Raw genomic sequence first — 21,834 nt, 5'->3', positions numbered from 1 at the left:
TGCGCTTGGGGTGGCAGCCAAACAGAGAAAAACATTGTTGCCAGAGTTGTGATTGCCACCGCGTTTCTGAGGACATCGACTCCATTTCACTCATCGGCCGATTCGACGCACGCTAAATGGACATCGATTGCAGCGACGAGGGCGACGAGACGATCGACGTCGAGAGCGAAACGACGAAAATGAGCGAATCCGATTCGGGAACGGATCCGCCGCAAACGAAAACGATAGCAACGAAAAAGAAGAAGCAGAAAAAGAAAAAGTAAGGAGCTTCGCGACCCTTTTCGCGCATTTCTTTACAATCCGCACGCGCACTAGACCGCTGGGCGTGAATACGTCAAGCTGCAGATACGAAAGTGGTAAGGCCGGCTCGTTTCGCTCCTTCGATCGACACTTTTCGACGTGGGCGTGGTTCTCGTGTATCTAGTGCGTCGCGTGACGAAGCGATTCGGCATGAAAGAATGTCGCGACGACGACGAATGGGTTCTCTATTGGATGGACACTTCGGCGACGATGGAACGACTGTCCGAATTGAAGCGATTTCAAGTGAGAGAAAGAAACGGAGGGCGCGTGGGCGGGGCACTTCGTAATGTACGTGCGTACGTTAGAAAATCAATCATTTTCCGGGCATGTGCGAAATCTGTCGGAAAGATTTCCTAGCGAGGAACATAAATCGAATGCAAAAACTATTTCCAAAAGATTATAACTTTACGCCGAGAACGTGGTGTTTGCCAGCCGAGTAAGAATAGAAAAAAAATGCGAATTTTAATATTTAATTATTTCGGTGCTTAGCTATGCCGATTTGCTGGCCTTTTGCGGTCAGAGTTCGAAGAAGAATAAGCTCTTTATTAGTAAACCTCCCACGGGAAGTCAAGGCAAGGGAATCTTTATTACGCGCAATGTAAAAGAGCTCAAAGCCGGCGGAGAACACGTCGTCGTCCAGCAATACCTTTCGAAGGTAATATCAGCGGGAATTCAATACAGATTAATTTAATTGTGAATGTCTAGCCTTTTACTATTGACGGTTTTAAAATGGATTTTCGAATTTATGTGCTGGTGACTCAGTGCGATCCACTGCACGTGTTTGTGTACAAGGATGGCCTCGGTCGATTTGCTACACATAAGTACTCCGAACCGACGTCATCAAACCTTGTAAAATAGATTAAATAGTATTTTTGCGCACGCGCGTGTAAAGATTTATTTAGGATGACGTCTATTTGCATTTGACGAATTATTCTCTAAACAAATTCAGCGACGATTTCGTTCGCGACGATGAATGTGGTAGCAAAAGGTAACAAGAAAAAAAATTATGTAGAATACTACCTGGGATCCTATTTTAAATAAATAAATACCCCTGTCTTGAATAGAGCCTTGGGGCACTATTTGCTATATATCTCTTTATTTTTTAGACGTATTTCCACGGTTAATGCGTGGATGGAGGAGAACGGCTACAATGTCAAAAAAATGTGGGCCGAAATCGAGGATATAATCATCAAGACGCTTATATCCATACATCCCATATTGAAACACAATTATCGATCTTGTTTCTCGTCTCACACGAAAGGCAGCGCTTGTTTTGAAATTCTCGGATTTGACGTCATGTTGGATAAAAAATTGAAACCCTGGCTATTAGAAGTAATGATTATTTTATATGATTATATGTAAATATTTATGTATTTTTAGGTTAATTTGTCTCCGAGTTTGCACACGGATGCTCCACTTGATAAGGAGATCAAGGAGGGTTTTCTCATGGATGCATTGCGTTTAATTAATTTGAATGGAGACGAGAAACGACGCTGTCAGGAGGAGGATCGTCGGAAAGTGCAGGAGCGGCTCTTTCAACGATCCAAGGCGACGCGAGAGGCGAAGAAAGAGGAGATGCAGGAGAGCCAGACGAAATACGAAGAGTGGCTCAAGAGATACGAGGACAAGCATCTCGGAGGATTCAGGTACAAAATAGAAAATAATACAGTAGTTCCTCGTTTAAAATGAGATTCCATTTCGCGTTTTATGAAAGCAACGTGCCCCTATGGCCCTTCGAGAGATACTTTATTATGAAAAAACGCGGTCGTTCAAACGAGGGACTTTTGTATATAACATTTTATGTATTTAGGAGAATTTATCCTCAAAATGGAAACGAGGCTTATTATGAGAAGTTCTACACCGATTCCGCTTCTCTCTTTTCCGAGACGGCCGCCTCCAAAGCGCGACAACTCTGCGCGAAGTACAACACATTCAATACCGCTACAAAAACTATTTATTCAAACGCGAATTATTTAGGATTCAACGCGAGCAAATAGAATCGAAGCAGAGGGAGTTAGAACTATGCAAGACGAAAACGGGAAAGTCGGCGGCGGCGACGGCGACGGCGGGAGCGGAGAAACCATCGTCGCATTCACAGATTCGGCCTGAGAGTCCCAAAATGATGCGACGAATGCGCGAAAGGAGAAGACTCGTCGCTCCGTCTCGCACGGCCGTCGCTGCAGCGGCGCTAAGTCGATCCGACGAAACGGCGAGCCACGTGAGAGAGAGAACAATTAAAATTAATTAATAATTATCTATTTATTTTTTAGACTTCTGTGATTCCGAGTCTAGAGCCTCCGCTCAATATTTTCGAATCGTGGCCTATTGACGTCGATGAGGAGAACCATCGTCAAGGCGAAATGAAAAGACGCGATTCGCTAGTAAGGGGCCTTGGGATAGGAGAATGCCTTGCGCGTCTACTTGGACACGGATATCATCATAGCACGGGACCTTCGAACCAACCGACGTACGGAGTAAAGGTGAAGCGCTGGATTAATTAAAATCGGAATTTATTTTATTGTTTTTTTCTAGCGAGGCGATTATTATCCAAGTGTGACGTTTATTCAACCGGCGCATGATCCAGGAGCTCATTCGACTGCCTTCGCTTTGCTTCCGTCTAGAAAGGGCGCGGGGGGTGGGGCGGGATCGAATTGGACGCAGTATCGCGTGCAGGGAAAGCCGCAATCGGCTCAAGACGAGACGCTGGTGATTTTGCCGCTTTCGAAGCAGAAAAAACGGGACGATTCTAGCCTGCATTTGATTGGACGAAGCACGGCGTCCATGTATCAGCAACAGCAGCAACAGCAACATCGCTTGCCACTCCAATCGCAGACAATTCAGCATCAATTAGCCGCGAGAAAATCCCTCACAATTATCGGAAGCAAAACGGCTCCCTTCACGAAACCAAGGTAACAGATTAAATATAAACGCATTATTTCTTATGATGATCAATAGATCAACGCACACCAAAGGACAAAAAGTACAATAAATAGTTTTTTCGTTAGTAGGCTGATATTGCACAGTACGACGACGCGATAGACCGTTTTTACCTATAGAAGCTCAGATTGTGACTGGACGTGGGTCTCATGAGGACAATGCACCATTTTATATTAATTTTTTATTTCTCATCTTACAGCAGTGTGTACAGATAATTATTATTATTAGTCATACGAATTCTTCGTCTTCTTCCGAGTATCCAATTGTTTCGAAATCAATGTGATAATTCTTTAGTAAGTTTCCTAGTGTGATTTCGGAATTTATGGATTTGAAATGTTGATAGAGTTCTGTTGCGGCGTTCTGACTAGCTTCGCGCCATTTTGTGATGAGATCCTCCATTTCGTCGAAATCGTGCTAAAAATTCGGTAACGAATTATTTATTTTAATTTTGAAGTGTTCTCACCTTTTGTCTGTATAACTTTGTTAGCTTGAGCTTTCTTAGTTTCTCTTCGTGCGCCTTTATTTTCTTTTCCAGATCTCGTTTTTCGGCCATCGTCTCGCCTTCCGAACTCATTTTCGCCCTTTTGGCCTCATTCTCTTCTATGCACAAATCTCCAGCCTAAAGTAAATAATCCAAGTCATCTCACCAGCTCTTCTCCACGTAACTACGTAGGTTTTGCCGCGAACGCAGAACTTCTTTTCATTCATAACGTGCGCTGCAAGAGGTGACGCGTATGACGTCATTGACTTCGTCACTGATCGGTTGATTTAAAACGTAGGCAGAACGAATGACTTCGTTCGTTTCTCCCTCGTTCTCCTCATGAAATACCTGTTCGACGCCTTCTTTTCTAATCATGTCACTTCGTCACGTTCCGACCGACGTGTCGGCGGCGCGAGAATTGGCATTCGGGCCCTCTTTCGCCCAAAACAAACCGTCCAGCTCGATTTACGTATTCGGAAGCGACGATTCGACGGCAGTCGCTCGCCACGCCAACCCGGACGCGCGCGAAACGATTCAAATGACCGAATTCAAGGCGCGCCCCGCCGTCGTCGCCAGTCGAAACCACGAAGCAAATCCGGGTGCCGGCATCGGAGTGACGCTCATCGAACACGAATTGAGTCGAAACGACACGTTGCCCGGATTGGCATTGCGATTCGCGTGCACGGTAAAAACCACGAGAAAAGGGGTCAGGGTTCTTGGATTACAGTAATTCGATTAATTTAAACACTCCTTTTGCCCCACCTTCGTTGTCCTTGGTAGTGAAGGTCGCGTGACCGAACATAATCTCATTTATTGATCTTATTTATTTGCAGGTCGGTCAGATCAAAGCGGCCAATGGGCTCATGGCTGATCAAGATTTCAAATTATTGCAAAAAATTAAGATACCCGTACGTAAGCATGGAATTCTAGAGGAACAGTATAAGAAAGACGTTAGCGCCGCTGCCTATGCAAAGTCTGCAATAGCAGCAGAAGAAGGGAAAGTAGAAGAAGAAGAAGAGGGGGGAAGTGGAAGTGATACGGATGTAGATATGGATCAGGAGAGACCCGTCATAAAAACAATTAGTATACGTTCTCATATGCGAGCCACGCCCTCTCTTAGTAGCACCGGAAAACAAACTCTTTCCTTTCTACAAAAAATGGATCAAGATTTGAAAGAAATTCGAAAATTCGAACAAAAATCATTAGTAGGAGATAATTGGGATGATGACGATGATGATAATGATGACGCAAGATTATCACGTGTTCTAAGAGCACCTCTAATTCGTCCTCTAAGAGTTGACCATAGGAATGAATCTGATATGAATGAAGCGAGAATGTGTGGGATAAATTGGAAGATCTTAATTGGCGTATTGGTATTGATATTTATAATTGGTCCAACTCTTATTGCAGTCGGATTTATTGACCCCTTTGAAAATGAAAATCCCAGTGGTAGCACTAGCGGATGAAATGTATTTTTTGTACAAAAAAATCTTTATACTCAATAATATGATGCCCCGTCTTCGAGCCCGTCTTCATCTTCGAATCCAATATAATCTTCTCCGTTATCAAAATAGGGAATATTGTAGTCTGTCTCCTAAGGAGATGAACGTGAGATTAACATAGGGAGGGAGGAAGTGTACCTCTTCCTCCTCTTCGTCGTAGTCATCTGCTTCAGCTGCGCTTTCGTCTTCCCTTTTCTGCTCGTCTTTGTCTCCTTTTTCTTCTAATATCTACATTATTTATTCATTTTGTTTATTTCCGGTTATGTTATTTTATTTTTACCTCTAATTTTTTCTGTACTTCGTCTTCTACTTTAGTTCTTTTGAAGGTCTCTTCTGCACTGCTCGACGTTCTTTCTTTCTTTCTCTTTCTCGTCGAAGCAATGTCAATGCGAGGTCGAACAGTATCTTGATTTATTGCTACATTTTTAATTAATTAATAAGTTTATTTAGGTCAATTTTTGAACGTATACCTGCTGCAGAACTCTCGGGGTCTCTCGTTTTCATTTTCAACTCCTTTGGAAAGAATCTCCAATCTGAGGAAATAATCAGTTCAAAAATTACGCTCCTAAGTCACGTGCCTGGTTTCCAGTCCAAAATTTGATCCGACACGTGACTCTGAGCGTGCAATCGATCGGAAAATCGTTCGACATCTTTTTTCAAAAAAATCCTTATCCGGGTTTCTCCTCCGAAGAGGATTCGCGCACTCACCGGCTTTCTTCAGCGCAGGACGAACGAAATAGGGTAATCCTTGCATTGACGATCTCATTTGCTGTTTCACCGTCAACATATACTTGTCCGCTTCTAATTCGTGCAGGGGACACGGCTGGAACTCGAGCGGCTAAAGAAACGTCGCGCATACTATCGCGATCGCACTTAGGCGACGTCGTTACGGGATAGAGAGGTGGCGGCCTTTCCGGCGGGGGTGGTAGATCTCCTCGTCTGACTCCCAACGAGTCGGACAGCTGGGAAATTTGGCTCTTTCCTCGCTTTCCACGTCCGGCCATCTCGCTCGCATACGGGACCCCGCGTTTTTCTTCCCCGGATGTCGAAAGAAATCGTAACTCTCCAGTTTGGCACCTATTCCAACTTCGTAGGCTCCCATTGGTGGAATTTTCAGGTAAGAAATTCGTAGCGGTCGAATCGTCGTGGAATTCGTCTCCGATTAGGCGAAACAATGCGAAAATCGACCGGAAGTGGACGACGAGCTTCGAATCGATACGAACTCCACGATGCAGCTTCGAAAATCAGCAGCAGGACTTCGAAAGGCAAACGACTTAGAGAGTTGAGCTCCACGAACGCTAAAAACTATTTCTAGAGCATTTGGACACCGAGACTTATCAGCGTAGATTTCAAAGGTCAAACTAATTAAAATACTTATATATGCATAAATTTATTTAATTGATTCAGGGAGCCGATGTCATTCTGTTATTGATGATGACGTCACTGTAGCCGAGAAGCCTGCAGATACAACGTGGCAAGGCGAAATCAAAAAATACGAGGAGGCAAAGGGAAGTGTCTCCAATGATTGGTCATCTTTTCTTCGTCTCCAATTGCATCCAAGAAGCGTTCTAACGCTTCCCGGCTCATATAATAATGAGTGGGAGATTTAATTAATAGAAAAAAATATATCTATTATGTATTTTATTAGATCATTTGAATTGCACACGTCTGGCCTTGATGCCTTTAGGGAGACGAATGTATTAATTAATATATATATACTGAGTTCTCTTTATCTATGTGTTTTTTTATTGATAGATTTCTAGTGAAATTGAAGAAAGCCTGCGTTTCTTTTCGGAAGAGTGCGATCACTGTCAAGGATTTCAGATCCTCTGCGACTTGCACGACGGTTTTTCCGGCCTCGCTTCGTCCACTCTCGAATTGATTCGCGACGATTTTCCAAAACGCGGTATCGTAGTCGCCGCCTTTCCGAAATCGCACGGTTTCTCTAACGTAACAAAGAAAAAAAAAACGAGCAAGTTAAATTTTTAGCGGAACTATTGAGATCTAGGTTGATTTTCTGTCGAGAAAACGGCAAATTTTGTCGTACGCGACGGCTCTCCACGAACTCGCGAGCCACGAGTGTCTTGTGCTTCCTTTATCTCTAATGAAAAGGTCGTGGGAAGCACAGCCAAGTCAATTTAGATCGTTTCCTCATATTAGCTTTGATGTACGTTGTACTCCGATTCGTTTATGTGGAATTTGAGTCTCTTTCCAGGCTTATAACCCTTACGAAAGTAGCTCAGTATTTGCTGCGGGACTAGAGACATTTTCTTCATGTTACAGGTAGAAAAACCAGATTGAGATAATCTGATTTTATAGGGTGTTTCAGGTCAGGAGGAATAAATATGAATTATGTTATTAGTTGTCTTACTTCAATGGGAAGACCGGTGAAGATTGACGTATTCTTGATTTTTGTTTTATTAGTTTGCTGTCTAGATTGCTTCTCTGAGATTAGGCTTGCCTCTTCCTGCTCGCGACGACGTCACATTTCGTCAATTTTTATCATCATATCCTTCGTTTGATAGGGATTCGTTTGTTGCTCTTACTCCGTATCTAGACAGTCAGGTCAGTATTATATCTTTTATTTTAATTACTTCGTGTTGTATTGCCCCATCAGAGTCATCCCTTTGCTCAATGCGTTTCCGTACGAGGAATCAGTTCAGCGAATCAGTCTCTGAATCACTATTTAGAAAGGAATTATGCAGCTAATCTAAAGTAAACAAACGCACAAGCACACATACAAAAAAAAATGATGCACTTTATCTGGCAGCGTTTCCTCTGGCCATTCATTAGGACTAGTAACAGATAGTTCTTTCCCCTTACTGTGGCCAAGTGAATACGCAAGGTAATACTTCCAATTTCGCTTACTGTACTTCTAATAAAAATCTTTTACTTACAGGAAAGGCAAAGAATCCGAAGGCGAGTGATTATCTCTCGGTTTATTAATTAAAATGAGTTCTAGTTGTCTTAGTTGCTTCGATGAGTCTTCTTCAATCGAGTTCCGACGCGGCGAACGTGCTAACGTCGCTTCTAGCGGAAAGCAGCAGTCACATGACTCTCGCCAAAGTCTCGCATCATTTCGATCAAGATAAAATCGCGGAGAGTCACGAGCATTTGAAACAACTCTCGCAAAACTACACCCAATCAAAACCGAGAAGCGCGAGCGACTCATCATCATCATCATCAGAGTAAGGCAAAAAAAAACGGCACATTTAATTAAAACGACACGCCAATTTTTAAAATTAAATTATGCACACCCCAAAGAAACACGCAAACACGTACGAAATAAAAGTTTAATAATATGTCGGCGGCGGCGGCGGCGGCGGATATCGTTCATCGTAATATTCGCCTTCATATCCTCTCCCCCCTGCGTACATATCCCCCCTCGCCCTGTACTCATATTCATATCTATAGTCGTCAAATTTAGAGGGTGGGGGACCCATGGGCCATTCGTTCGGATAGGAGGGATAGTGCGGCGGCGGCGGCGGAATGCGAGGCGGCGGCGGCGGCGGCGGCGGCATATGCGACGACGAAAGAAGAGAACGAAATCTCGGATGCAAACGACCACGTCCGCCTCGCTGTTGCCGTCCGTTTTGCCGCGCTTCGTCGTCCCGCGACGACGATGATGGCGGCGGCGGCGGCGGCGGCGGCGGCTGGTGGAGCGGTTTTCCGAGTAGCGGCGGTATTGACGCAATTGAATCGGCGGGATAATTGCTTCCAGATGAAGAAGGGAGTAGAGGTCTTAGAGAATTTTCCGCCGTTTGGGGAGGAGGAGGAAGAGCGAGTGGTGGGGGAAAGGGGGAGAGGAGGGAGGGTGGAGCGGGGGCGGGGGGACCCTCTCGTGTTATTGGTGGTTCTAACGTCGTTTTAGCTCGTTTCGCCGCTTCCTGTTCGCCGTCTGATCCCGATGTATCTATGTCCATGTCAGTAGATTCTATGACGTCACCGCCGCCGCCGCCACCGCTGACTGGCATTAGAAAGGAGGCGCCCGTTTCGAGTGAGGGAATTTCGAATGGAATTTCGAATGGAGTTTTTAATTGTTGATACTCCTTTTCTTTTTCCGGGGATTTGCGGCGGGATGAGGATGAGGAGTGGTGGTGGTGGTGATGACGATGGTGATGACGTCGATGGTGAGATCGCTCCTCTCTCTCCTTCTCCTTTCTTCGCTTCCTCTCCTCGCGAATCGTTTCGTGGGCTTTATGCACGTGAGACTGGGTCGTCGTCATTTGCTGAGAAAAAGAAATAAGTAATAAATAAATAAATAAATATAAATAAATTATACTTTGACTAGTTTTTTCGCCAGAGCTGCGTCGTCCTTTTGATCGATGAGACATTGTTGCAATGCAGTGATGAGACGTCGTCTCGCTTCGATCTCTTTTTCCGTCGATTTGCAACATTCCTTCAAACATTCCACTGCCTCATCAACTTCCTCCTTGAATTGATGTCCTTCCGTTTTATCTACGACAAAACGCCTCGAATAATTAATCAAAATTTATTTACTCTTTACCTTTTATGGTCGAGAGAACGTCATTGTCCCACGTGTTAATTCTCGTCGCATTTAGCTTGACCATTTTCGAGGCAACATTGGCTTCGACTTGCTGAAACTCCTCGATGACATCATAAACATTGTACGTCTAAAAAACAATAAATATATATGGGTATATATTATTATTATTAGATTACTTCCTCCACGTTCAATGGAATAGGCATTGAAGTCAACATACTTGTACCGTTACCTATGTGAATATATATATATATATATATATTCCAAAAGGTGAGAAACCCCTCCCTCCCCTACTACGTACCCAAGACTTGTCTGAGATAAGAAACATAAGGAGAATCGTACACTCGTCTCTCCTTCCATATAATAAGCGTTCTTTCGAAATTCGACTGACATTTGCGACCGCTAGAAAAAAGAAAAACACGAAACGATGCTCAAAACAACGAATTTTTTTCGATTGGTGCACTGACTGAGCCAATGCCATAGCGCGCGGCAAAACGGCGCGAAACGCGGCGGAAAAATCGCTTCCGCGTCGTCTCCCGTTTTGAAGAACGTCGTTGACGAGGTAAAAGAGCGCCTTGTAGCGATCCGATTTAGCTGCGATTTTTTTTTAATGTGACGTCATAAATTAGGTATTCAATTTTTGGGCGAACCGTCTTGGTAGACTTGGATCCAAGCGTCGGCGATCGTTTTCGCGTGTTTCGCGTGGTGAATTAGCCACAGGCTGAGCGATTCGATGCTCTCCGCCGATTCGTTGACCTTCTGGAGCTTTCGCAATAGAGATTCGACCGCGAATCCTGCCATCTTTTTTTCTTGTGGCAAAGGCGATTGTGAGACGCATGCGTGAATCTCGCGCGCGCTGGTCACGTGAATGTTTGCTAGCTTTCGAGATTTCTGCTGTAGAAATGGCCGAGAAGTTCGATGCAGCTGATCATCAGCATATGCGCTTTAATCCGCTTCGTGGCGATTGGGTTTTGGTGTCGCCGCACCGATTAAAACGACCGTGGCACGGAAAAAAGGAACGAGCCGAGGAGAAATTCATCCCGCCTTTTGATCCAACAAATCCGCTGTCGCCAGGCGTTACGAGACCAAACGGAAAGGCGAGAAGGCGACAAAGCGAGAATTTCGAATAGTTTGTGACGCTACTAGCGCACGTTAGGTGACACCAAAATATGAAGAAACGTACGTTTTTGACAACGATTTTCCGGCTCTTCTACCAGAAATTCCTTCTCCAGGTAATAAGAAAGTCCATAACATATCATAGAAGTAATCATTTTGTTTATTTCAGGGCCTCCAAGCCATCCTCTAATGAAATGTGCTCATGCTGCTGGAACATGGTAGATGGGTTATATTAATAAATAAAATTATTTCCTATGTTTTTTTCAGTAGAGTCATGTGTTTTCATCCTCGTTCGGACGTCACTTTGCCGCTGATGAGCGTGGAGGAAATTCAAAAAGTTGTTGAGGAATGGATTCATCAGGTTCAGGAATTGGGAGAAAAGTTCACGTGGGTTCAGGTACATGATTGGCTCTTATTTCAAAATTGAAAACTTTTTAATTAAAGGTTTTTGAAAACAAAGGCGAAATCAATGGTTGCTCTAATCCTCATCCACATTGCCAGGTAAAAAATATTTGACTAATTATAACAAATTGAAATGTATTATTTTGAGATTTGGGCTACATCATTTTTGCCTACTGAGCCTCAATACGAGGTGCAGAACAGCGGTGAGAAATTCAAATTTTCGACTAAACGTTTCTTTAGGATGAAAATATGAAGAAATACTTGAAGGAACATGGAAAGCCAATGCTATTGGATTACGCTGAACTAGAAGCCAAATCAAAAGTAATAAATAAATAAGTAAATAAATAAAATAGAGAGTTTTCTTAATATTCTTTTAGGAACGTGTTGTTGTTGAGAACGATGATTGGATTGTAATTGTCCCTTATTGGTAGTGTAACAGCTTCCGGGTTCTTTTCTCTATTTAGTATTTTTATTTTTTAGGGCACTTTGGCCTTTTGAAGTCATTCTTTTGCCTCGCAAACGTCACATTTTGCGTTTTCCGGATCTCGAGAGCGACGAGCGAAAAAGCACGCCAAACTCCCTCGTAATTTTTATTGATTAATTAATTAATTAATTAATAGGTTTGGCTTCTATTATGAAACGACTTCTCGTGAAATATGACAACTTGTTTGAATGCTCTTTTCCCTACTCTATGGGATGGCATGGCAAGATAACACTAAACAATTTAAAATATTCAAATATTTGATCCCCAAAACTGCAGGCGCACCAACAGGTCCCGAAGCAAAAGGAAAAGACTACAGGTAAATAAATCAATGAAAATATAATTTCATATTTTATTGATTTATAGTCATTGGCAATTTCATGGTCACTATTATCCTTGCCTATTGAGATCATCCACCGTAAGCATCAAATTTTCTATTAATACATACCCTAATTCAGTTGAAATAAGATACGAAAATTCATGGTTGGCTTTGAGTTGCTTTCTCAAGGCCAGAGAGATCTCACAGCCGAAAAAGCAGCTGAACAATTGAGAGCGTGTTCCGACGTTCATTACAAGGAGGCGGAGAAGAAAGACAAGGAGACGAAATAACGCCTCCAAAGGCTGGCTCCACGCTGCTGCTGCATTCATTTTTTATTTTATTATGTTGCAGTAATAAACTGTACACTTGCGACAAGAGGGATTCATGAAAAAAGAGAGAGAAGTTGATGGGGGTAAGCAATATATTATTTAGAGATGACGTGCCTAATAAGGGAACTGGGATGGAGGGAGGGAGGGACGTGGTTTCTATATTTAAATTTCAGCATTTCCGCTATCATCCGCCGCCTCTTCGTCGTCGGAGCTCTCATCAGATATTCCGCCGCCTCCGCCGCCGCCGCCGCCGCCGCCCTCATCGTCGTCTTCGTAATCATCATCGTAATAGTCTAACAAGTCTTCCGTGGTCATGCTCAATGATTCGGGACGCGTTTTTATGCAGTAGTCTTCTAAGGTACAGGGAACGGTGACCCCGTCCTTAGCCGCGTCCTTCTTCGTTGATTCCACTTGGGTCCTAGAATAGAAGCACCTCTTATTAGTCAGCTTATAGAGGCTAGGCCTCTTCATCAAGGTTTAATTAGGGGAATGGAATGTGCGTAACTTTTACCCTACCCCTAAGTATCACAGGACGGCCTTATATTAGTCAAAGCTGTGCTCTATAGAGCCTACGCAGTCAGGCCTCGTTTTAATTAATAGTTATGTTGAGGTAATAGAATGTGTGTAACTTTTTTAGTTAGTCAGTTTTTCTTGTTGGTTTTAGAGCCCAGATTTACTATAGCGGTTGCATTGAAACTAGTAGAATATGCGTAACTTTTTTAGTTAGAACGTGCTATTTGTTCCTATAGAATTAATGCCTACCCTTCCCCAAGCAAGAAGTACACTTATGATAAAGGGCCTTATCTCATTGTTATAATAGTACAATAAGATTATGGATTTCCCCTCCCCCTCCCACCACCACCACCACCACAAAGGCCCCCAGGTGCAGGGAAACATATCTTTCCATATATAAATCTCTTCCTTTCATCCCACCCACCCATCCACCCACCTAAACCACACACACACACACAAAAGAAAGGAGGCGTCTCTCTGAGAAGACGCTCGTTTCACACGCCTTCGTCAAAATATAGAAGAAGGGTGAGAGAAACGAAACGGGAAGTGGGCGTGGTCCCCGTGAATGAATAGAGACCAGAACGAGCCTGTTCTCTCCAACACAAAGCGACCGCGCTAGTCTGATTGACGGAATCCATAGGTACGAAGCGATGATCAAATAAGAGCCCCTCCCCCCTCGTCCGCGAGACCCCGTTCGCGTCTTACCGCACGATTTTCTCGTATTGATTGTCTTTCTTGTCCTTCCACTTTCGATACATGACCGAAGCGTCGACGTTCGCCGGCGACGCCGTATTCGGTTCGTTTAGAAGCGATATGACGCTCAAAAGAATCGTTCTACGCGAGAGAAATAGAATGAGAGAAAACGAGAGGGGTGGGGGGGAGGGAGGGGGCGTGGCATACCGAACGGATTGCGTTGGGTTCCATCTTTCGGCAGGAAGTTCGCCGCTCATTGCGTCTTCGCCGGGCGGATGAAGGATCGATATACACACTTCGCCGTTCTAAACCGCGGGGATCGCATCGATACATCGGGGAAAAAGGGTCACTTTGTTACCCCGTATACATTGGGGTGCCACATTTTCGTGACGAAGGTGAAAGTCGGAGGCGAGTAGGGATAATCCTTCGGAAAGGACATGTGCGCCTGTGTTGGGACGCGTGTCAGTAAGGGCTATCGTTTGTCGAGTGTTTGAGCGCTTACTCTGAAGTATCCGCCCTGGTAGAGAGTCCCAGGAGGACCGAAAATCGTGACGTTCCACTCGAACATGTTGTCTTCTTCGGGTAAAGTCACGCTGAAGCCTTCCAGCGGCTCCGTCGAAAGTTTTTTCAGTTCCTGGGATAGTGCGCGCATCGACGATGACGGCGATGTCGATGCCATCGCGAAGGGAAGTGAGAATGGGCGACAAGAAGAGATACAGACGGGAACTTGGGCCTCTAGCAATCGGACAAATGTCCCGGAAACCAATGAGTCACCAAAAGGCGTGGCGATCGAGTAAGCGATGTTTTGTTTTGCCTTGAAATCAAGGAGCCCAGAGAAAGGTAAGAAAACTGGGTCACGAAACGAAAGGGGCTCCTGCTGGAGAATTATTTATTTGCCGTTAACTACTTACCTCCATGGAGGGGAGGGGGGGGGCCAGGCCCCCTGTCCGACAGAAGGCAATGGGCCACTCCCGATAACACCGCTCGCCGAGAGGATCTAGGTACCTAACACACCAGGCTTCCTAAAGCCTGGTGGTCAACGCTGGGGCAGGTCCCGGATGTAGCTAGACAGCCATAACCGCAATGGTTGTCATGGTAACCGGAGTATCCGGGCAACCTGTCCCCACCGTTGTGTCACACTGGATAACCAGTGGAGATCCTAACTAAGCCAGGGGGGGAGGGGATGGGACCGCCGATCGCAGCGAGCATGAGAGAAAGGCGACGTCACAAAGGCCGCGGTCCAATTGGAAACACCCCCTGTTAGCCAATGAGAGTGCGCGAGTGGACTCCTAGCGCACGCCATATTCCGGCGAAGTTAACGACGGTTAAACAAGTCTAACCCGCCAATAAACGCCACGTGACTATTACCTATACTGTAATTAGACCCATGCACTACTGGTATTCACCCCAAATTCGAGCAATCTCCAAGCGGCTGATGGATCAAAGACACTCTGGTCTCGACACAGAGCCCAGATATAGTTAACATTTTCAATGTTATCCTAAATGAATTATAATAAAAATTCTATATTATAAATAATATAGAATTCACCTCTCCAATTATTTCCCCTTTCGAATCTCGAACAGTAGACAACTGCTGAGCATTAAACGACACAACTAGAACGGGCCCAAGCTCCATAACCTTCCCTATAATAACCTATGCATGTTTCACTTCAAAAAAAAGATACCAATGTATTGATTTTCGAAAACACTTACATCAACTCCCCGTATGTCTAACACTTTCGTTTCGTTTTTTCTACCGAACTGCTTGTCCTGTTCAATAAGAGCAGAAAAAATAGCAAATGCCTAAACAAGCAAAATTAAAAATTGACCTAGATTAATTAATTAATTTTATTAATTAACCGAATCGTGGCACCAATCTTTCAGTACATCCAAGTCTTGACTAAGAAACGCTTCTAATATAGTCGGTATGATGTCCTTTTCACATTGGTGAAGAAACTTTGCCTTTTCGAATGTTGGATCAATTTTGGCAATTTCGGCCAATGTGGCTGCCATTTCCGTTTGGCTAAACGCTCCCCCAAAAAGATCCGTAACCCGATCCGTAACCGTTCTTGTGACGCGAATCAAAAAATTATCACTTTCATCATATTTCATTTTCAATTCAAATAATCCTAAATAATCTTTATAAAATGTGTTTATTTATTTTTTATGTATATACGATTTAAAACTGGATTGTCGTCTTTGAAGGCTTTCCATTGAGACGCCCATTTGGAGTCTTTGTGCATAACCACAGTTGTAGTAGTACTGTTAATTAAAAAAATAAAAAATCAATACCTGATTAAATACTTCCCTACTCATCTGGTTGAATAATCTTTTCCTTTTCTTGCACGTTTAACGCGCTGCTTGCAGTTCGCTTTCTTAGCTTATCTGAATATTTTTATTTTTATTTAATTGTATTAATTTCTCTCTGTGCTAACTTGGCGCTTTATATGGTTCTGATTTTGACGCCGCTTCATCAAATAATTCCCCTTTTAGTTCGCCGAAACCCTAGATTTATGACGTCAGTACGCATCCCTTCGAAATAGTCATTTCCGCTCGTACTTTCTTTATTGTCTTAAACGCTTCCGTTTTTCCTAATTCTTGTCCTTGTTTTGCCACTTTTTCCGCAGTTTCTTTCGCTTCTTCAAGAATCTAAATACAGAATCAATCAATATTAGGTAATAACACTATTGCTTCTCTGCCTTATCAGATACATCCTTTGCTTCCTTAGCTACTTCAGTCTGACTAACTTTCCCGTAGATCTAAAAAAAGGAACACTTCAAAAATGACGTCACAGTGAGTCTGGATCTCCAACCGATGCCGTTGCTGTTCTCAGTCTCTCATAAATGGATTTGACTGCCGAAGAGCCTTCCGATGCTGCAGTTTCCGCTTTCACCTAAAAATCAAAAAATTTAGAAACAGCTACGCGCCTCCGATGAAGCGACCTTAGCGGAATCGAGCGTTTCCTTGACACTTTTCAATGACGACGACTTTTCTGACTCTTCCTGCAATTTTTTCAACGATTCCTGGAAAAGAAGATCGTGGAAGTGGGCGTGGCAGCACGGTAAGTTCTCGCGCCTGTATATCTTTCTCTTTTCGCAATCCCTGACGAATGTTTTCGATGAACGTATTCAAGAAGCTTTGTCTTTTCGGCGGGCCTCTCGCGCTCAAAAATCGTCTCGCCTTGGAGAATGATAAGAAATTTCGTCATCTCGCCCCCGAGTCGACGAAACGCGCCTACTTCTATCGAAATAATCTGTCTCGAAGCTCTGACGACGCCCCGCGAGGCGACTTTCCATTGCTGAGCCATTCGGAAACGAAACAAAACGTGGTTCGAACGAACTCCCGTATAACACTCAGACTCCCGTAGGTGGCAAATGAACAAGCTTCTGCGCTTCGACGGCAGAGTCGCAGTAGTGACCGGAGCCGGAGGAGGTCGAAAAAACTCATCGATTGCATCAAATCGATATGACGTCGTCGTTCTGCAGGACTCGGACGATGCTACGCGCTTTTGCTCGCCTCGCGAGGAGCCTCCGTTGTCGGTAAGAGCGCGATCGGGCTCGCGCGTGGAGAAACAGTTGCACGCGCGTACGCTAGTGAACGATCTCGGCGGAGATCCGCACGGATCGGCGCCAGGGAGCACTCGTCTCGCCGATAATGTCGTGCAAGAGATTCGCAACCAGGGAGGATCTGCTGTGAGCAATTACGGTGGGTAATCAATTCGATTTTTAGCGCTTGTGTTGATTGCGCTGCTAGATTCGGTGGAGGACGGCGAGAAAATCGTTCAAACTGCAATCGATAGTTTCGGTCGCTTGGGTAAAGGACACGCCTACTTTTTTTATTATAGATTTTTACTTCCGTTCTATATGTGTTTAGATATACTCATCAATAATGCCGGGTAAGAGGAGAAAATCATTTGTTTGCGTCTGATTAGGGGGGGTGGTACTCTAGAATTTTGCGCGATCGTTCATTTTTGAAAATGGCTACTCCAGACTGGGGTGAGCAGAAATAACGTCTTACCTAATCTCTTATTATATTATATGTTTTTTTCCCTCTCTCTAGATATGGTTCATCGCGTTCATCTTCGAGGCTCGTATCTCGTCACAAAGGCCGCTTGGCCTCACATGCGAAAACAGAATTACGGAAGGATATTGATGGTCGCTTCCACATCCGGAATCTACGGGAATTTCGGTCAATCGAACTATAGCGCAGGTTGGATGATAATCATTTTTTTGACACTTTTAATTAGGGATTTTTTATTTCAGCCAAGATGGGAGTTTTTGGCTTGGGCAATACTCTTTCCCTGGAAGGAGCCAAATATGGAATTAATTGCAATACAATAGCACCAACTGCTATTTCAAGAATGACTGAAGGCCTCCTTCCAACCGGTAATTAATATATATATATATATATTTATATAATGAATACCCGTGTTTTTGTAGCTGTTGAAAAGGACTTGAAGCCGGAGTTTGTCGCTCCCTTTGCCGCGTATCTTTGCCACGAAAGTTGCCAAGAGACGGGCAAGTTGTTCGAGGTGAAGTCAACTAAAGGATGCACCCTTTTTCTCATAGTCTTTGTTCTTTATTAGGTTGCTTCTGGATGGGCTGGAAGAGGTAGGACGGCGTTTTTCCGCGTTAATTCGTTATCTTCACTGCGGGGGGTACAGTGAGATGGGAGAAAAGTGCGGGTGCCGGTCTCAAAAAGGGAGACGAGATACCAAGCATTGAAGACGGTAAAATATTTGTTTTAAATGTGATGGTTAGATGATTTATATGGGCGGGTTAGTGCGAGACAATTGGGCCAAAATCACTGATTTTACCAACTCTGTTCATCACACCAATTCAGCTGGTACACGTGATCCGATCTCTTAACAAAGACCGACTTTCTTCTCAGAGGCAACTTCATTTGCTATTGAAAAAAGCAGGGGAACAGACGACGCTAAATTATCAATCAATTACGGGTCTGCTTCCACCTCATCATCTCCATTTGCTGGCATCGACATAGTATATACTATTTATGTATATATATTACAGTAGCTGACCTATTTTACATAGCAAAAGATTTTCTCTCGCACAGTAACTGTAAAACCTTTCCAGTACACGGATAGAGACTCCATCCTTTACGCCTTGGGAGGTGAAGAAAATTCTATTATATCTATATATTTTTAACCTATGACGTAGTTGGAGCCAAGGTTTCGGATCCTGCTCAGTTGAAATTTTTGTACGAAGGTCACAGCGATTTTTGCACGCTTCCGACATTCGCTGTTCTTCCGTCAATGGTATGTCTATAGAGAGAGAAGAGAATTGTTAAAATTAGAGAGACTTTTGTAGGAGGGAATGCTTCCAATGGTTCAAGAGGTCATGAAAGATGTTGACATTCATTACGCAAACGTAGGTGAAAAATTAAAGTTTCTAATTATAATTCGTCTTTGTTTTTTGACAGCTTCTTCATGGAGAGCAATATCTTGAATTATACAAACCTCTACCAACGTCCGGTAAAAGAACCGCGATTTTTGACGTGTATACATTTTTTGAAAATTTGATTTTTCAGGCACCTTGACAACCGAAATTAAAATTGCTGAAATTCTCGACAAGCGAACTGGAGCAGTCATTGTAGCAAACGGTACAGAAATGACTACATTTGAAAAATCAAGACATCTTCCCTTTAGCTACAACATACAATGAAGCCAAGGAACGGCTTTGCTTCAGCCAGATCATTACCTTCTTGAAAGGAGCCGGACGTTTTGGTGGAGAGTCCAAAGCCAAATTCATAAAGGTTACTCACATTTTTTAGTACTATATATCTATATCGTTTTTTTTTATTTATATGTAGCCGCCTATGTCTCCGCCAAGACGTGCTCCGGATGTTGTGGTTGAGGAGAAAACGTCACTGGATCAAGCTGCAATTTATCGTCTCAGCGGTGATTATAACCCGTTGCACATTGATGCTGATTTTGCCGCTGTTGGAGGTGGGAGGAATATTGCATGTCTATTTTTTTTGACGTTTAAGAATTTCTTTAGGATTTGCGCAGCCTATTCTTCATGGCCTCTCGACATTTGGACACTCCGTGCGTCACGTCATGGAGAAATTTACCAATTACGATCCAAGCAAAGTGAAGTGTATTAAAGTGAGCTAAAAAGAGTATCAACAGACATAATTATTAGAATTATTTTTATTAGGGACGCTTTTCCCGGCCTGTCTTGCCTGGACACACTCTCAGAACAGAAATGTGGAAAGCAGACAACAGAGTTTTCTTTCAGACTTCTGTACCTTTTGTTTCAGCGTGAATGGATCTTTCCCTAAGGCCTCTTCCTTTTCAGGTTGTCGAAACTGGTGACGTTTCTATCACCGGAGGCTATGTTGACATTGAAAGGTAAGATTTTATAGCAAAGGCGATAATTGTTGCTTAATCGTCTTTTAGTGGAGGAGAGGAACCTCAAGTGGCGCCGTCACCGTCGGTTCAGGTAAAAAACGAACGTTTTCTACCGTGTAATTATTGATTTATTTATTTAGACAAGCGAGTTGTCTAGTGACGTCATTTTTGAAGCGATAGGAAATCGCGTTCGTTCCAATCCGTCAGTGGCGCGACAGCTGTCAGCTGTGTATTTCTGGAAGATCACCAAGGATGGAAATGTCGTTCGAGAATGGAGTAAGCGCTTAGGGGCGAAGAGGTTGTTAGGTATTAGCGTTTTTGTATTCAGCTGTTGATTTGAAAGCGAGCCCGCCTGCACTGAAGAGGGGAACGCCAGATGGAAAACCAGACATAACGCTGACAATTTCAGACGGAGATTTCGTGGATTTGGTTAGTGGGAAGTTGAATGGCCAGAAGGTAAGTCAATCAAAAAATATGTGCAGTATTTATGCAATGGCTGGGTCTTTCTCTCTAGGCGTTTTTCGAGGGACAGCTGAAGATACAAGGGAATGTCATGCTGGCCCAGAAAATGGATGTTCTCACAAAAGACCTGCCCAAACTTTGAATGTTTTCTTTATTGGTATCCGGGAGTGTACGTTGTCGTGGTTTTCACCGAGTGCACATGCGTAAACAACGAGATCGAGATGTCGGATCCGTTGAAAGGCGTACGGCTACAGTCGGTCGAAAATCATGATGCCAAAGCATTGACAGAAGAACAGCAGGCAAAACTGGACAAGAAAAAGGTCAGCTTCAAGAGCGAGAGCCCTCGAAACCACTTTGTTTACGCCGAATTCGCACAACAAGATTCGAACACGAATAGAAAACGAAGCGTATCTTCGAAATCATCCTGAAGTAACTCTATTACTGTCCGGATTCATGAAGTAAGAAATAATACGGGGAACTGATGATACAATGTTGCTAAATTAATAGAGAGGTCTTGATAAAACGACCCGAAAACGTGCGACAATTCGCCGCAGGCAAGTTTAGTAGAAACAGTGTATGAAATTATTATTGATATCTATTAGAGCACTTTAGTCAACCGGAGCTGGCTGATTCTATCCAGGAACACGTCAAGGAACATAGGAACGTATTCAAAGCGCGAAAAATGAGTCAAGCAATTTAATTAATTAGTTTCAGATACCCCCATAAAATACATGCTCACATAAAGAAATCGTCTTTAGTAGTATCAGTGTCCATTATAGGGGAGCTATTCATATGATGATCCTTTTCTCCTTGACTCACATATCCTCTTCTTTTGCGAGACTTTTCTCTTCTCGTTCCTTCTAATATCTCCATACTCGCGTCATCCAATTGCCCCGATTTCACGAGTTCGTCGATATTCTCTCGAATTTCGAGTTGTTTTTCGCGCTCTTTTTCGTTGGGTGGGGGATGAAGGGATATGTATTTTTTGTCGAGGGGAAAATGGACTGCGTAGTTGTAGTCCTTTTTTAGTTCTTCCATCGCTTCGTTTTCCGTTTTTTGGCGTCGTGCCGCTTTGAGTTTTCGCGCCACTTTTCGTCGATCGAAAAATTTGACCATTTTGTACTTTTTCGACATTTTTTTGAATTTTTTTAGACGATCCGTCTCCTTTACTTCGTTCTGCAGTAAGGCGAGCATTCTTTCCTGCGCTTGTCGAACTGTCGCCGACAAATCGTCGCGTTTTAGTAATCGTTTGATGTCCCGGATCTTCTGCTTTTGCCCTTTCTTCGTCTTCTTCGCCTGTTTGCTCGATCTAGGCGCTGCGACGTCCATCGCATCGTCGCTCGATTCGTCAGAATCGTCCATGGAGACTTCATCTGGCTCCTCTACGGCGATTTCGGCCATAACACTGATTGTCACGTGAGCATC

General features: G+C 43.7%; 12 protein-coding genes across 12 annotated transcripts; 6 read left to right on the top strand and 6 right to left on the bottom strand.

Annotated features, from left to right (window-relative positions):
- Positions 1-6: 6 nt before the first annotated feature.
- LOC136192081 (tubulin polyglutamylase ttll6-like) lies at positions 7-3,474 on the top strand. The gene is made up of 14 exons (XM_065980589.1): positions 7-259; positions 316-356; positions 425-543; positions 606-736; positions 790-955; positions 1,006-1,149; positions 1,203-1,288; positions 1,407-1,632; positions 1,681-1,946; positions 2,111-2,221; positions 2,278-2,518; positions 2,571-2,780; positions 2,833-3,209; positions 3,256-3,474. Exons 1-14 carry the CDS (start codon positions 117-119, stop codon positions 3,287-3,289), a joined length of 2,295 nt encoding a protein of 764 aa, XP_065836661.1. The 5' UTR covers positions 7-116; the 3' UTR covers positions 3,290-3,474.
- LOC136192093 (swi5-dependent recombination DNA repair protein 1 homolog) lies at positions 3,404-4,335 on the bottom strand. Its single transcript, XM_065980601.1, has 3 exons — positions 3,885-4,335; positions 3,701-3,837; positions 3,404-3,651 (listed from the first exon to the last, which is right to left on the bottom strand). Exons 1-3 carry the CDS (start codon positions 3,979-3,981, stop codon positions 3,466-3,468), a joined length of 420 nt encoding a protein of 139 aa, XP_065836673.1. The 5' UTR covers positions 3,982-4,335; the 3' UTR covers positions 3,404-3,465.
- On the top strand, positions 4,006-5,242 carry LOC136192088 (lysM and putative peptidoglycan-binding domain-containing protein 4-like). Its single transcript, XM_065980595.1, has 2 exons — positions 4,006-4,403; positions 4,552-5,242. Exons 1-2 carry the CDS (start codon positions 4,092-4,094, stop codon positions 5,182-5,184), a joined length of 945 nt encoding a protein of 314 aa, XP_065836667.1. The 5' UTR covers positions 4,006-4,091; the 3' UTR covers positions 5,185-5,242.
- Positions 5,081-6,250, bottom strand: LOC136192092 (DNA-directed RNA polymerase III subunit RPC7-like). The gene is made up of 7 exons (XM_065980600.1): positions 6,111-6,250; positions 5,929-6,058; positions 5,799-5,870; positions 5,691-5,753; positions 5,501-5,637; positions 5,359-5,448; positions 5,081-5,312 (listed from the first exon to the last, which is right to left on the bottom strand). The coding sequence occupies exons 1-7, from the start codon at positions 6,222-6,224 to the stop codon at positions 5,217-5,219; spliced, it is 702 nt and encodes a 233-aa protein (XP_065836672.1). The 5' UTR covers positions 6,225-6,250; the 3' UTR covers positions 5,081-5,216.
- On the top strand, positions 6,040-8,674 carry LOC136192084 (protein misato homolog 1-like). The gene is made up of 14 exons (XM_065980592.1): positions 6,040-6,337; positions 6,387-6,485; positions 6,536-6,575; positions 6,628-6,817; positions 6,869-6,917; positions 6,976-7,170; positions 7,229-7,387; positions 7,436-7,503; positions 7,550-7,607; positions 7,657-7,785; positions 7,838-7,935; positions 7,991-8,065; positions 8,120-8,139; positions 8,192-8,674. The coding sequence occupies exons 1-14, from the start codon at positions 6,263-6,265 to the stop codon at positions 8,410-8,412; spliced, it is 1,476 nt and encodes a 491-aa protein (XP_065836664.1). The 5' UTR covers positions 6,040-6,262; the 3' UTR covers positions 8,413-8,674.
- Positions 8,395-10,548, bottom strand: LOC136192083 (regulation of nuclear pre-mRNA domain-containing protein 2-like). The gene is made up of 7 exons (XM_065980591.1): positions 10,375-10,548; positions 10,192-10,318; positions 10,026-10,126; positions 9,904-9,956; positions 9,728-9,854; positions 9,503-9,678; positions 8,395-9,449 (listed from the first exon to the last, which is right to left on the bottom strand). Exons 1-7 carry the CDS (start codon positions 10,523-10,525, stop codon positions 8,514-8,516), a joined length of 1,671 nt encoding a protein of 556 aa, XP_065836663.1. The 5' UTR covers positions 10,526-10,548; the 3' UTR covers positions 8,395-8,513.
- A 43-nt stretch (positions 10,549-10,591) lies between these two features.
- LOC136192086 (galactose-1-phosphate uridylyltransferase-like) lies at positions 10,592-12,417 on the top strand. The gene is made up of 13 exons (XM_065980594.1): positions 10,592-10,821; positions 10,881-10,956; positions 11,010-11,058; positions 11,108-11,237; positions 11,285-11,341; positions 11,391-11,432; positions 11,483-11,563; positions 11,620-11,669; positions 11,723-11,808; positions 11,863-11,946; positions 12,003-12,042; positions 12,090-12,141; positions 12,192-12,417. Exons 1-13 carry the CDS (start codon positions 10,627-10,629, stop codon positions 12,330-12,332), a joined length of 1,083 nt encoding a protein of 360 aa, XP_065836666.1. The 5' UTR covers positions 10,592-10,626; the 3' UTR covers positions 12,333-12,417.
- On the bottom strand, positions 12,367-14,614 carry LOC136192090 (ubiquitin-conjugating enzyme E2 R2-like). Its single transcript, XM_065980597.1, has 6 exons — positions 14,489-14,614; positions 14,080-14,391; positions 13,936-14,022; positions 13,785-13,882; positions 13,590-13,718; positions 12,367-12,789 (listed from the first exon to the last, which is right to left on the bottom strand). The coding sequence occupies exons 1-6, from the start codon at positions 14,492-14,494 to the stop codon at positions 12,534-12,536; spliced, it is 888 nt and encodes a 295-aa protein (XP_065836669.1). The 5' UTR covers positions 14,495-14,614; the 3' UTR covers positions 12,367-12,533.
- A 304-nt stretch (positions 14,615-14,918) lies between these two features.
- LOC136192085 (mitochondrial import inner membrane translocase subunit TIM44-like) lies at positions 14,919-16,916 on the bottom strand. The gene is made up of 13 exons (XM_065980593.1): positions 16,816-16,916; positions 16,653-16,757; positions 16,520-16,600; positions 16,390-16,470; positions 16,277-16,336; positions 16,137-16,226; positions 16,013-16,082; positions 15,890-15,962; positions 15,754-15,839; positions 15,438-15,706; positions 15,291-15,380; positions 15,127-15,231; positions 14,919-15,076 (listed from the first exon to the last, which is right to left on the bottom strand). The coding sequence occupies exons 1-13, from the start codon at positions 16,882-16,884 to the stop codon at positions 14,957-14,959; spliced, it is 1,299 nt and encodes a 432-aa protein (XP_065836665.1). The 5' UTR covers positions 16,885-16,916; the 3' UTR covers positions 14,919-14,956.
- On the top strand, positions 16,895-20,620 carry LOC136192082 (peroxisomal multifunctional enzyme type 2-like). The gene is made up of 27 exons (XM_065980590.1): positions 16,895-17,009; positions 17,063-17,116; positions 17,172-17,282; positions 17,331-17,390; positions 17,451-17,472; positions 17,526-17,572; positions 17,637-17,786; positions 17,840-17,962; positions 18,017-18,108; positions 18,163-18,187; positions 18,241-18,306; positions 18,360-18,422; positions 18,468-18,577; positions 18,629-18,707; positions 18,755-18,852; positions 18,905-18,964; positions 19,017-19,068; positions 19,125-19,196; positions 19,243-19,349; positions 19,407-19,542; positions 19,595-19,701; positions 19,754-19,840; positions 19,895-19,947; positions 19,996-20,038; positions 20,088-20,223; positions 20,276-20,403; positions 20,462-20,620. Exons 1-27 carry the CDS (start codon positions 16,952-16,954, stop codon positions 20,549-20,551), a joined length of 2,229 nt encoding a protein of 742 aa, XP_065836662.1. The 5' UTR covers positions 16,895-16,951; the 3' UTR covers positions 20,552-20,620.
- On the top strand, positions 20,594-21,587 carry LOC136192094 (RIIa domain-containing protein 1-like). Its single transcript, XM_065980602.1, has 4 exons — positions 20,594-20,729; positions 20,791-20,867; positions 20,917-20,963; positions 21,012-21,587. The coding sequence occupies exons 1-4, from the start codon at positions 20,631-20,633 to the stop codon at positions 21,107-21,109; spliced, it is 321 nt and encodes a 106-aa protein (XP_065836674.1). The 5' UTR covers positions 20,594-20,630; the 3' UTR covers positions 21,110-21,587.
- Positions 21,145-21,810, bottom strand: LOC136192172 (uncharacterized). The gene has a single exon (XM_065980692.1). The coding sequence runs from the start codon at positions 21,808-21,810 to the stop codon at positions 21,145-21,147; it is 666 nt and encodes a 221-aa protein (XP_065836764.1).
- Between the last annotated feature and the right edge of the window lie 24 nt (positions 21,811-21,834).

The sequence above is a fragment of the Oscarella lobularis genome, chromosome 10, assembly GCF_947507565.1.
Source record: "Oscarella lobularis chromosome 10, ooOscLobu1.1, whole genome shotgun sequence".
NCBI classification, from domain to species: domain Eukaryota; kingdom Metazoa; phylum Porifera; class Homoscleromorpha; order Homosclerophorida; family Oscarellidae; genus Oscarella; species Oscarella lobularis.
The sequence above is the reverse complement of the archived record's forward strand: the minus strand, read 5'-3'. Positions and strand labels throughout refer to the sequence as shown.

Excerpts from the sequence above, each read along its gene's own strand:
- LOC136192081 (XM_065980589.1), top strand. The coding sequence starts at position 117 with ATGGACATCGATTGCAGCGACGAGGGCGACGAGACGATCGACGTCGAG. Across the intron at positions 2,519-2,570 it reads CCGACGAAACGGCGAGCCAC|ACTTCTGTGATTCCGAGTCT; the intron begins GTGAGAGAGAGA and ends TTTATTTTTTAG. Across the intron at positions 2,781-2,832 it reads AACCGACGTACGGAGTAAAG|CGAGGCGATTATTATCCAAG; the intron begins GTGAAGCGCTGG and ends GTTTTTTTCTAG.
- LOC136192093 (XM_065980601.1), bottom strand. The coding sequence starts at position 3,981 with ATGACGTCATACGCGTCACCTCTTGCAGCGCACGTTATGAATGAAAAG. Across the intron at positions 3,838-3,884 it reads AGTTACGTGGAGAAGAGCTG|AAGAGAATGAGGCCAAAAGG; the intron begins GTGAGATGACTT and ends ATTTGTGCATAG. Across the intron at positions 3,652-3,700 it reads CAAAGTTATACAGACAAAAG|CACGATTTCGACGAAATGGA; the intron begins GTGAGAACACTT and ends CCGAATTTTTAG.
- LOC136192088 (XM_065980595.1), top strand. The coding sequence starts at position 4,092 with ATGTCACTTCGTCACGTTCCGACCGACGTGTCGGCGGCGCGAGAATTG. Across the intron at positions 4,404-4,551 it reads CATTGCGATTCGCGTGCACG|GTCGGTCAGATCAAAGCGGC; the intron begins GTAAAAACCACG and ends ATTTATTTGCAG.
- LOC136192092 (XM_065980600.1), bottom strand. The coding sequence starts at position 6,224 with ATGGCCGGACGTGGAAAGCGAGGAAAGAGCCAAATTTCCCAGCTGTCC. Across the intron at positions 6,059-6,110 it reads GGCCGCCACCTCTCTATCCC|CCGCTCGAGTTCCAGCCGTG; the intron begins GTAACGACGTCG and ends ACGTTTCTTTAG. Across the intron at positions 5,871-5,928 it reads TCCTGCGCTGAAGAAAGCCG|ATGTCGAACGATTTTCCGAT; the intron begins GTGAGTGCGCGA and ends TTTTGAAAAAAG.
- LOC136192084 (XM_065980592.1), top strand. The coding sequence starts at position 6,263 with ATGTCGAAAGAAATCGTAACTCTCCAGTTTGGCACCTATTCCAACTTC. Across the intron at positions 6,576-6,627 it reads TATCAGCGTAGATTTCAAAG|GGAGCCGATGTCATTCTGTT; the intron begins GTCAAACTAATT and ends TAATTGATTCAG. Across the intron at positions 7,936-7,990 it reads AATTATGCAGCTAATCTAAA|CGTTTCCTCTGGCCATTCAT; the intron begins GTAAACAAACGC and ends TTTATCTGGCAG.
- LOC136192083 (XM_065980591.1), bottom strand. The coding sequence starts at position 10,525 with ATGGCAGGATTCGCGGTCGAATCTCTATTGCGAAAGCTCCAGAAGGTC. Across the intron at positions 10,319-10,374 it reads GATCCAAGTCTACCAAGACG|CTAAATCGGATCGCTACAAG; the intron begins GTTCGCCCAAAA and ends AAAAAATCGCAG. Across the intron at positions 10,127-10,191 it reads CGCGCTATGGCATTGGCTCA|CGGTCGCAAATGTCAGTCGA; the intron begins GTCAGTGCACCA and ends TCTTTTTTCTAG.
- LOC136192086 (XM_065980594.1), top strand. The coding sequence starts at position 10,627 with ATGGCCGAGAAGTTCGATGCAGCTGATCATCAGCATATGCGCTTTAAT. Across the intron at positions 10,957-11,009 it reads ACCAGAAATTCCTTCTCCAG|GGCCTCCAAGCCATCCTCTA; the intron begins GTAATAAGAAAG and ends TGTTTATTTCAG. Across the intron at positions 11,433-11,482 it reads CTACTGAGCCTCAATACGAG|GATGAAAATATGAAGAAATA; the intron begins GTGCAGAACAGC and ends ACGTTTCTTTAG.
- LOC136192090 (XM_065980597.1), bottom strand. Across the intron at positions 14,023-14,079 it reads ACCAGGGCGGATACTTCAGA|GCGCACATGTCCTTTCCGAA; the intron begins GTAAGCGCTCAA and ends GTCCCAACACAG. Across the intron at positions 13,883-13,935 it reads GGCACCCCAATGTATACGGG|AACGGCGAAGTGTGTATATC; the intron begins GTAACAAAGTGA and ends CCCGCGGTTTAG.
- LOC136192085 (XM_065980593.1), bottom strand. The coding sequence starts at position 16,884 with ATGGCTCAGCAATGGAAAGTCGCCTCGCGGGGCGTCGTCAGAGCTTCG. Across the intron at positions 16,337-16,389 it reads TGAGAACAGCAACGGCATCG|ATCTACGGGAAAGTTAGTCA; the intron begins GTTGGAGATCCA and ends TCCTTTTTTTAG. Across the intron at positions 16,083-16,136 it reads CGTTTAAGACAATAAAGAAA|GGTTTCGGCGAACTAAAAGG; the intron begins GTACGAGCGGAA and ends TCATAAATCTAG.
- LOC136192082 (XM_065980590.1), top strand. The coding sequence starts at position 16,952 with ATGAACAAGCTTCTGCGCTTCGACGGCAGAGTCGCAGTAGTGACCGGA. Across the intron at positions 17,117-17,171 it reads GCGAGGAGCCTCCGTTGTCG|TGAACGATCTCGGCGGAGAT; the intron begins GTAAGAGCGCGA and ends CGCGTACGCTAG. Across the intron at positions 19,197-19,242 it reads AGCAGTCATTGTAGCAAACG|CTACAACATACAATGAAGCC; the intron begins GTACAGAAATGA and ends TCTTCCCTTTAG.
- LOC136192094 (XM_065980602.1), top strand. The coding sequence starts at position 20,631 with ATGTCGGATCCGTTGAAAGGCGTACGGCTACAGTCGGTCGAAAATCAT. Across the intron at positions 20,730-20,790 it reads CAAAACTGGACAAGAAAAAG|ATTCGAACACGAATAGAAAA; the intron begins GTCAGCTTCAAG and ends TCGCACAACAAG. Across the intron at positions 20,964-21,011 it reads CGTGCGACAATTCGCCGCAG|AGCACTTTAGTCAACCGGAG; the intron begins GCAAGTTTAGTA and ends GATATCTATTAG.
- LOC136192172 (XM_065980692.1), bottom strand. The coding sequence starts at position 21,810 with ATGGCCGAAATCGCCGTAGAGGAGCCAGATGAAGTCTCCATGGACGAT.